Source organism: Nicotiana attenuata, unplaced genomic scaffold (genome assembly GCF_001879085.1).
Source record: "Nicotiana attenuata strain UT unplaced genomic scaffold, NIATTr2, whole genome shotgun sequence".
Lineage (NCBI taxonomy): Eukaryota > Viridiplantae > Streptophyta > Magnoliopsida > Solanales > Solanaceae > Nicotiana > Nicotiana attenuata.
This window is the reverse complement of record NW_017670761.1, coordinates 352,326-363,746: the sequence shown is the minus strand read 5'-3', so window position 1 is coordinate 363,746 and position 11,421 is coordinate 352,326. Positions and strand designations below refer to the sequence as shown.

Genomic DNA, 11,421 nt, shown 5'->3' with positions numbered 1-11,421 from the left:
GGCCGTTTACTCAAAGATACTGCTGATGCATAGAGAGTATCCAGTATGTCATAATTTTTAGTAGCAAATTGGTATACTATGTAAGTGTGGCCTACTTCAGTAGCACCTTTGCCAGTTCAATTTTGAGAAAGGTTCCTCTTTTGACGTTGGGAGGTTTCGTTGTAACCATGTCCTCTTATGGCTGTTGTTTCTTCCTGTTTCAGAAAACACTCCAGTTTCTATATTGCTGGTAAAGGTAAATTATATTTGGCTAGACCATCTTATTTTCTTTTGTCCCTTTCTTTTTCTAGTCATTTTCTAGTATTCTTGATTTCCTGGTATAGACTGTTTCGCATTTTATGCTGCAGTTACTGCACATCTTCTATCAAACTTCCTTCCAGCTATCCTCCAACTTTATTGTCCGTTTGTAGCTTAGTATAACCAAGATACCTTTAACTTTTAATGGTGGTAGATATCAGCATTAGCTGAAGATGCATTGGATATATTATCAGAATCGTTTGCTGATATTTATCTAGTCAAATTGACTTTCTTTATTTTAGTTGGGAAGGTTAGGTTTGTTACATTGCACTTGTCTGCATTTAACATTTAATGTTGGTTTAAGTGGGACTCTTGCACTCCTGTTTGTATGCGTGCTTGTGAGATAATGTAGTAGGTATTCACTATTTGTTAGACTAACTCAACTCTCTTTGTTTAGAGTTCTTATGGAAAAACTACTCACTGTTATGTGCTATTTCTATATCTGGATTCCCTTATCCATTTTGTAAGCTAATTAATGTAATCCTGGAGAATTTAAGAAAGGTACAGCTTTATGTAGAAGATGTCTTATTTTGCTTGAAGGTTAGGTTTTCATTGTAATTCATATAGTTCTCACTGTTTAGCTGCATCCACTCACTATAATTGAGTCCAAGTATGATGAAGATATATTCATTGATTCAACAGACCTATTTTATGGTCTAAGCTATATCCAGTAATGGGGAAGAGGGGATTGATTGGTCGTCTAGATCAATTATTGCCCGGGTAATGTGCTTGTTATTTCCTCGTAGTCTCAAGGTACTGGCCATCAATTTTCTACCACTACCTACACCTGTACTGTATGTTGAGTTTGTTTAATGGTTTAAAATGGTCAAACCCTCAAAAAGTGAAACTTTTATTGCAATTTGAGGAACTGAGTTTGACTGAAAACATCTTTTTGTTGTGCTATATTAATGGTTGAATTGATTTGTTCAATGTTGTTGCTTTCCTAATCTAAATGTTATCGTCATGGGTGGGAGTTGCTTTGTAAAGGGAAAGCAACATCTGAGACAACTAGTAGCATTATATATCTCCTCTGGGTCATACCATATTGGCTGGCTACAACCAACTTATAGATCATTTAAGCATACAGATAAACTGGCAGTTTCTCCCTGAAAAGCACATGGAAAGGGAAAGTGGAGATTTCCTTTTTCTTCAACAGTTTCTTAACCTACCAAACAGAGGAAAAAGCATTTTCAGAAAAAATGAAATAAGTCTAAGTTGCAGGTTGCTTGTTATTACTTCATGTCCTTTGATTATTTAGTACTACCTTTTCTTTTAATGACCTCTTAGCATTCGATATTTAGATATCTTGTCCTCTTTATCACATGAGCATTTTTATCCTTGTGGTCCGGCCCTTTCCCGGACTCCGCTCATAACAGGAGCTTAGTGCACCGGGCTGCCCTTTTGATAGGTGGAAAGCAATTTTCGTCACTTTTTACACATAACTAGCAAATTGTTACTTCCGTGTCATTTAATTTTACTAGAAGTATGGAATGTGGAAAATGAGTGAGTCACAAATGAATAAAGCATTTTTCACTTCAGCAAAAGTAATAAAGACATGCATTGTCCAACGTATTGCTACGTTTTAGTGTGAAACTTTTACGTTATATACTAGGGAAATTTAATTGAAGCCTATTCTTTAACCTTTGGTTTTTTGTATAGATAACTCCTCTTGCATATGTGCAAGTGGCATTATCGGTAGTTAACAATAGCTATTACCACTACTACACTACAAGTTTTAAAAGAAGCAAATTGGGGTCAGTTATATGAATGCAGTTAACTGTCTATGTCGCTCCAGCTTCTTAAGAGATCCTCAATTGAAGAACACTCCTAGTAATATCAAGGGTGGATATGATACAAAATGGGAAAGATAGTTTCTTGAAAATATCTATTCTAATCCATTCTAACCTTATAGAGCATAAACTCAAGTGTCTTTTCCTTTTTGAGATCATCGTCATTTCAGTCTTACGTTGTTTATTTGATAGCTAGAATGTCAAATGCTTATGTTTTGGATCAAAGTAGCAAAATGAGATTAATTGTGGTGGTTGAGGAGCTGCTAAGTTGTACATATTGCTTTCATTAGCTGCTGAAAAAATGACAGGAAGAAAGTACCATCAATCAAGCAATGAAAATACATAGATTTGGCCCACGTTGTCCATTTTTAAGCTTTCAAACTATTTGTCGTTTTTCCTGCCATAAAAACACTAGAGAAACATATTTTCTTGACTTACTCTGATAATTTCAGTATGCCCACCAACCCTACAACCTTTAATTTCTTTGGATTTCACGTACAATATAGACAATTTAGGATGTTCTCTTGCACGCGCCAAGTATCTCTTCTTCAACATTAATCATGAACTATCTTTACATGCACATCATGCCTTGTAATAATTAATTAAGTGGAGGTCAGTTGTTCTTGTTTGTTGCTTTGAGTTGGATTTTACTTTGAGAAAATAACATGATTAAGTTTTAAATCCATCATAAAGTCTAATTTGGTCCCACCTAATTGTGGAGTGTTCCTGTTTAAAAGATTTCTTAGGTAAGAAATCAATGCAATCAAGATTTTACAGCATTAAAATATATGACGATTTTGATGTGATTGAATAGCTTAAAAATGTTTTATTAGACTTGAAAAGATATCAAAGTGAGCGTGGACTAGAGTCATTACAGAAACTTATACTTTCCACATGCTTCCACCAACTCAATGAGAAAGACCTTTCAAAAGATAGTCTATTTCATCAACTGTTCACTGCCCATTTTGGATAAAATCTCAGCCATAGAAACCGGAAGATTAATTGAAGTAGTAGTTGTTATTAATTCATTAACAGTACGGATTTTTGTCGGCATGTGACATATGCTTCACGTTCAAGATCGATCTTATGATCTTATAGAAATATATAAAACGGCAGTCCGGTGCACAAATTATTCCGCGTTTACGCAGGGTCCGAAAAGAGATGTGATGTAGACAGCTTACCCTGACGCAAGTATCAGTGAGTGACTGATTTCACGGCTCGAACCCGAATACAATTTGACTTTGTTTTAAAGCTCCCATATATGATAGAATCAATTTCCAAGGCCAAATGTACAGCTAATTTCTTGGTATGTGTTGTGAAACATGCATTTCCTGTACTTGTAAACTTTGAACTCAATTATTTAACATACCATTTAAGGCAAGATTCGAGCATGATCTTAAACCAAAATGTTGCAAATCACATCATAAGAATTAACTAGTCGTCTGCAGCTAGAGTACTACTACTGCAGCCGGCCGCATAAGAACATTTACAGTGGACCTAAATTAACCCGACCAGATATGCTAGTACGAAGCTTGAAAAAGAAAGTAAAATCTGAATAAAACAAAGGACGAAAAATTGTAAGAAAAAAACAACTTAAATTTCTACTACTAGGACTCCTAGAGTTTGAGAGACAAGTCAAGCTTCTTCAATTCTTCTTGATTATTACTCTTAGAAATATGAGGACCACCACCACCACTATCCCATCTGTATGCTGAAATACCATCAACCACAGCAGGAAACTTTTGAATATTATTATCAAACCTAGCCGCGCCACCACCTGACGACGTTCCTCCGTTGTAAGTATTATTACTATAACAATCTGGCGGAGCAAGTCGACCAATAGCCGGCTGCTGATCAATAGGCCGTCGAATTGACCAACCTGGATGTCCGTACAAGGGTGCACCAAATGGGCTACTGGGCTTGTGAATCAGAGAGTGGACTTGAATTCCAAGAGACCTATTGAATGAGCCATGCAATGGAAGTGAAGCCATACTTGAATATTTGTCATAACCAAAATTAGCGGCTGCTGAACTAATTTTTTGACCTCTTTTCGCCATTGTTCTTTCTCGTTTATGTGCGTTTTGATGGCCGCCAAGTGCTTGAGAACTGTAAAATTTTCTTTGACAATAGTTGCAAGAAAATACCCGTGGCTCAGTTTCGTTATTATTACCTCGAGAGTTAGGATCCGATGATGAACTTGTCTGAATATTGGACTTGGACCCGTGGTCAGTATTAAGGCTTAGATCTAAAATAAGATCATCGTTTTCTTGTTCATCTGTTGTTTGATTTTGTGACACTTCTTCTGTCCTTTGACTTTCCATTTTCTGCTCGGACTGCAACTTATTTTGGAAATTGGAGAGGACAGTAGTTGGGGACAGATATGGTGCTTCAACTTTGAGAGAAGTACATGAATTATCTGATGTGGGAAATTTCATATGAATCAATAAGGTAAGGGGAAAGTGGGACTAGGACTTGCACTTTGTGTGTGATGATGAATGATGAAATATTATTGGATTTAATAGCAAGAAAAGAAGTAGTAAATGTTTATTGATTGAGAATTTAATGCTATGGTACTATGTAAGGAAGGAGGCATTACAGTTACAATAGCTTATTATAGTAAAATGAAAAAGATACTCCAATGGGAATTTTAGTAATAATAATAATACAGATATGTATATATAGAGAGAGATATGCATGTGTTATTTTGATGGAAACTAATGAAGAACTCAACCTCTTCTTCTGCTAGCATATATACCCCATTTAATGTTTCTTCTACTTTTTGCTTGTCTATATCTATTCCCATGTTTCCTGCCTTTTTTGGCCACCATCTATATTCTTGTCTTTTTTCCCATTTTTGGAATTTTCTTATGCTTCTGTTTTCTCACCAATTTATTGTTTCTCAGTTTTAAAAATTATTCCGGACTAGTAAATTAAACTTGCAATGAGCAAACCATTAAAAAAAGAGAAGGGTGGATGGGGGATAAATATTTACCCCTTCCGGTATTTGCATCAAATTATACTAATTTACCATAGGTAAAAAATAATTAAATTGAGGCATCAACAAAAAAAAAGAAGATAAATTGAGGCCAAGAATGTGCATTAATGAATGAGTTGGTGTTTAACTGTTAATAGATCAGGAAATTAAAGGTGAAAAATCTTTCATTTATTTTTGACAGAATGAAATTCAGTATTTATTACTCCAATTTTGAATATACTTCTCCTTAGACATCAAGTATGTATTATATACAGTCCACTTCAGAGTTGTATTATAGGCATTGATTATATTTTTCAGAGCCAGCCATTGTTAAAGGATTATGCTTTAATAAATCAACATATATCACGCATATTATTCACATCAGTTACATATATTCCTAGTTCAAAGATTCAAATTAAACTTTTTGGCGCAAGCATGAGGTAGCATTTAATTTAGCGTGTCTTTTTTAAACTTTTCCAAAATAATCAATAGTGAACGGTAATACTGTGCGCTGTTACTCCATTACATTAATTAGCATATATATGATTTCGACTACAAACTGAAGGATGTCCATATTTTTGCAATTAGTACTTTATCTTTTTGAAAATGGAAGGGAAAGAAAAACGTAAGTAACTAGGGGTGTCAATAGATACTTAAAATGACTAAACCGATCGAACAGTATCGTATCGAACCGATTTTTAGGTTTCTTTTAATAAAACCGTAGGCTTTTATATAAATCTATAACCGTACCGATAATTAGGGTAGGTTTTTTATTTTATGAAAATAAACCGAAAAAATACCGAACCGTACCGAATAAATTTACATGTGAAAAATATATTTATATATTAAGTTTAAAAATAATAGAATATTAAATTTTTCTTGGATTTTGGAATTATGAAAACAATTACAAGCCAACAAGTAATAAACGCAAAATCATAATTCTTAAACCTATTATGCTACTCCCATCGAAAATAAATTATTTTCAGCATATTCACTTGCAAGACACAAGGCATTATAGCGATTATGAGTAGCAAACTACAATGTATTTATTATATTTCCTTTCGTATGATTTAAATTTATCTTTTTGAATATTTAATCTTCGATAGACTTTATTCTTGAATCCCAGTCCCAGTTTGATTAATATCTTTCCACTCATGTGATTTATATTTTCTTTATATTAACTTGTTTAGTTTCTTTTACGCTATTGTAGAGTAGTTGATGGATCTATACTCTAGCCATCTTTCATATTTTCTTAATTCATCACCCTTTAAAATGTAAAAATGTCTAGAGAGTTTTACTAAGTCCTATAAAAGTATGTATGTTATTGCATTCTACTTCTACTAGTGACTTTTACATGACATTTTAAAAAAATACCGAAAATTAACCGAACCGTACCGATACCGAAGAGAAACCGATATAATTGGGACGGTTTCGAAAAGTCTAATTTTGGTTATACATAATGAATAACCGAAAAATTGGTATGGTACAAAATTGACAAAATAACCGGGCGAATCGAACCATAGACACCCTATAAGTAACCATAAGCTGATTTTATATTGGGGAAAATTTGTGTTCATATATACATGATGACGTGTCCTGACACGTGGAATGGATAATGAGTTGTAATTTGCCACGGTTCAAGAGTTACAAACAGGTACGGGTAAAAAGAGGCACGAGACGAGAGATTCAGTGCCTTGTTCCTGTTTAAGCTTATTTACATACGAACAATGAGACGAATGAATCTGGATAAAGAAAAAGATGCAAATACGGCATTTAAAGGGTATTAAATGCTGGGGCCGTTAAGGAATATATACATTCAATTTAATAATTATGTAACGTAGCATTTAATGTTAATTACTCATAATAGCCTCATTATGGCTTAGGCATAACGTGCATCTCCAAAGATTCCCAAAGGGTCCTATAAAAGGAGAAATATGTAACCACTGGAGGAAAACGACTATGGAGAGATACTCTGATTTACCAGCTTTTATACTTGGCTATTTTAAAATTTTTTTCTTTATTTACTTTTCCGATTATCAGTAACCCGATTCTTCTAATTTCTAGCTTTGACTAAAAATCTATTTTTTGGTTAAACAAATTGGTTCCGTTGCCGGGAATCTGATAATCAATTATATTTCAATTTGATTTTCTTGATTGCATCAATCATGTCAAACAACAATGACAACACTCAAGGAAACCCAGAAATTCAAACAATCCAGCAATTTTAGGGAGACTCTCCACGAGGCTCTCCACGAGGTTCCCCACGACGGTCTCGTGAAGGCACTCCTGATGGATCTCACACAAATGGACAGGCTCCATTTGAAAATGTTGAAACCATGAATGAGGCTTTGCAAAAACTTATTGCCTCTCAAGTCAATAAAGCTCTTCAGGCTTTTGTTAGCCAATTACTTGTTGCTCTACCCACATCTACTCCAAGCAACAATACTTTGGACAATCTTCGTTCTGGGTTGATTAATTCAGGCATTGGTAGAACCCCTAGTGAAACACAAGAGGGAGACCCAGGTAATCCAGTTAATTCTGATTTACAGAATCTAGTACTAACCTTGCAGAAACAGCTTAAGGAGCAAAATGAACGCATAGAACAATTACCTGGAGTACCGCCCGTGATCAAGGGAGTAGATATAGATAAATATTCCCAACAACCATGGAAGCCAAGTGCTGCCCCCCCCCCCCCAATTCCAAAGAAGTTTAAGATGCCTGATATTCCAAAGTATGATGGTACATCAGATCCACGAGATCACGTTACTGCATTCACAACCGATGTCAAGGGCAATGATTTGACTAAGCAAGAGATTGAGTCGGTCTTGGTCAAGAAATTCGGTGAAACACTCACTAAAGGGGGCTTAACATGATATTTTCTTTTACCTGAAAATTTTATAAATTCATTTGCTGAGCTTGCAGATTTATTTATCAAAGCATACTCGGGAGCTCAAAAAGTTGAAAAGCGAATGGAAGACATCTTCAAAATCAAGCAAGGAGACTCAGAGTTGCTTAGAGAGTTCGTAGATAGATTTCAACGGGAAAGAATGACGCTGCCACGAGTACTTGACAATTGGGCACCCATAGCCTTTGCTAGTAATTTGAATGAGAAGAGTTCAGAAGCCATGAGGCGACTCAAAAAAAGCCTTCGAGAATTCCCAGCAACAACGTGGAATGATGTCTACAACAGATACAGTACAAAGATGAGGATTGAAGAAGACATTATTTTACGACATAAAACAGAAGAAAAGGTAAGCTCAAGGCGTGTGGAAAATGAAAAGAGATCCGGTAAAAACAGGTACGAGCCATACATGGGACCTGCGGGAAAACACTCACGATCAAGGCAAGATAATCAAAGGTACGATCACAAACCTAGAAACAAGGAATCAGGCTCCTCATGGAGGTTCGGAAATGATCGGAACACACGCGGGTCACGAGACGATGATGGAAGTCTAAAGGCAAGGTTCAGTGGTTACAACTTCAACGTAAGCACCTCTGAACTCGTGGCTGTTTTAAGAAACATGGGAGATAAGGTACGATGGCCAAAGGAAATGCGATCGAATCCGAACAGATGAAACCCTGATCATTGGTGCGAATTTCATAACGATCACGGGCATAAAACAGCACATTGCAGGTTTCTGCAAGGTGAAGTTGATCATTTGTTAAAACGGGGGTATCTTACTGAGTTATTCAGTGAGAGAGGTAAACAAGCATACATGAAGAACAGGCAAGAGCCTCCAAAACCACCTTCGACCAAGAGAACTGTCAACGTTATAAGTGGGGGTGAAGAGATCAACGATGTATCATATAAAAAGGTTTCAAAAGTAACAATTACCCACGGGAAGCGGCCTCGACATGTACTGGAAGAGGAGAATGTTATATTCAACAACGCAGACGCCGAGGTACTCATAACTCCGCATAACGACGCACTGGTAATATCTTTACTTGTACATGACACTAACGTGAAACGAGTTTTGGTTGATCCAGGTAGTTCTGTAAACATTATTTTAATACGAGTATTGCGCGAGATGCAAGCAGAGGATAAATTAATTCCAAAGGCGCATACTTTGTCGGGATTTGACAACTCTAGTGTTGTAACAAAAGGGGAGGCAATACCTGCTACATTCGCAGAAGGCGTCGTTAAAGATACCAAATTTCAAGTCGTAGATATGGAAATGACTTACAATATGATTCTTGGGAGGCCATGGATTCATGACATGGAAGATGTTCCTTCAACTTTACATCAAGTTATTAAATTTCCATCTCCATGGGGAATACGCCATATCAGAGGCGATCAACAAAACATCTAGAAGCATCAATTCCGTTGCAGATTCAACTGTTAAGGGTGAAGACAAATAGCAATTACAGAATTTAGGTGAGGGTAACACGATGTCAACCTCACCTGAGCAACATCAAACGGATGTGGATTCGAGACCTGATACCATTCAAGAACCGGAGGAGAACGAGAACATCAAAACAACGATAGAAGAGCTAGAGGCCGTGGTGTTATTTATACATTGGCCCGAGAGAAAAGTGTACATAGGAGCTAATCTTAGCCCGGAGGTAAAATGTAAATTGATTGAATTTTTAAAAGCTAATGCAGATTATTTTGCTTGGTCCCATTCTGACATGACAGGGATACCACCGGAAGTCATGACTCGTAAATTGAATGAAGATCCATCATATCCTCCCGTCAAGCAAAAGAAAAGAAAGCAAGGAACTTTCAAAAATAAGGTGATTCAAGAGGAAGTTCAAAAATTGCTAAAAATTGGTTCAATTCGTGAGGTAAAATATCCTAACTGGTTAGCTAATACTGTTGTGGTTCCTAAGAAGAATGGTAAGTGGCGATTCTGTGTAGATTACACAGACCTTAATAAAGCCTGTCCAAAAGATTCCTTTCCTTTACCGCACATAGATGAGTTAATTGATGCTGCTGCAGGGCATGGGCTATTAAGTTTTTTAGATGCATATTCAGGCTATTATCAAATCAAGATGGATCCAGGAGATGAAGGAAAAACTTCTTTTATAACAGACAGGGAGACTTACTGTTGTTGATACCCAATTTTTCCCTATGTATTTTTATACCCAAAATACTTCTAAAATAGCATAAATGTGCATATATAAGCACACCCAAGAGTTTTGGTATTTTTTTAAAGTTCTTAAAACCAATTTATTGCCTATTTTAATACAACAAAATCCAATAATTATTCTCAAAACTATCATTATTGGTGAACAATTTATTTTATTCTCATATTTACACCAAAATATAATTAAGGTGATTTTTGTATATTTTTTATAAATTTGTTTGGTATTTTTAAAGCTAATTGCATATAAATGCAATTACAGCCTATTTTACGATTAATAGTATTTTATAATTGCAAAATCAGTTCCAGTATTTTTTAATTAATACATATGTATTATTAATTGGTTCAGCATCTTTAATTTTTCTTTTAAAATCATTTTCATTATTTTTTATAAAATAAAAGGGAAAACTAGCTATTTCAATTATAGCCCCAATTCATTTCAATTGTAGCCCCATCTACATTTCAATTTTAGCCTAAAACTGATCCAATTTCAAACCCAAAATTGGACCAGCCCAATCCCACTTAACCCAACCCAATAACCCATTTATCTAACACGCCCGGATTACCTTTTAATCCAGGCCGTTGATCATTTTGATCAACGGTCCAGATCACCCCTTTCCTTTTTTATTCGCCTAACCCTACCCTAATGCCTCATTCTCTTCTGATAGCCGCATTTGGATACTCTCCCTCTCCCAAATTCTCTCGAAGGTTCTTCGGAACCCTAATCGTCTCCGACCTTTTCTTCACCGTACTTCCACCGGAATCCATGGCGGTCCTGGCCATGGATGGCCTATACCCACTCACCCTCGCCATTAGACCATGGGTGTTCGAGGTTTTGGAGGCTGACTTCGATGGTTCGCTTTTAGATCTTCTTAGATCTGGCCTCTCCGGCCATGCTCCGGTGTATTCAAGCTCTAAAGCCTGATTCTTGACCCCTCCGACTCGAGATCGGACCCGTTTCCAAGACTTTCTCATCTCTAGGGTTTTTTTCCAAGACCCTAAGCTATTCGAGGTTCCTTCTCTGTTTGTTTGCCTAGATCTATGCTAAATCTATGCTATACTTTACAGTTTAAGTGATTTCCCCAAGTTTTCCTTTTAAAGTCGTTTGAGTTCAATTTAGGGTTTCTTTGATTTTCATGTGTTTCTTCTACTGTGGTTTTCTTACCTTGTCTTTACGAGCTCTTGTACTGTATTTGCATGACCGTCCTCTTATTATGATTTTCATGACTTTCTTCTACTATGAAGAACGTGTCCTTTTTATGACTTCTGTACTTAT

At 36.1% G+C, this 11,421-nt stretch overlaps 1 protein-coding gene across 1 annotated transcript; it reads right to left on the bottom strand.

Moving 5' to 3' along the window:
* Positions 1–233: 233 nt before the first annotated feature.
* On the bottom strand, positions 234–4,820 carry LOC109243080 (zinc finger protein 1). Its single transcript, XM_019409973.1, has one exon. It carries the CDS (start codon positions 4,520–4,522, stop codon positions 3,704–3,706), a length of 819 nt encoding a protein of 272 aa, XP_019265518.1. The 5' UTR covers positions 4,523–4,820; the 3' UTR covers positions 234–3,703.
* Between the last annotated feature and the right edge of the window lie 6,601 nt (positions 4,821–11,421).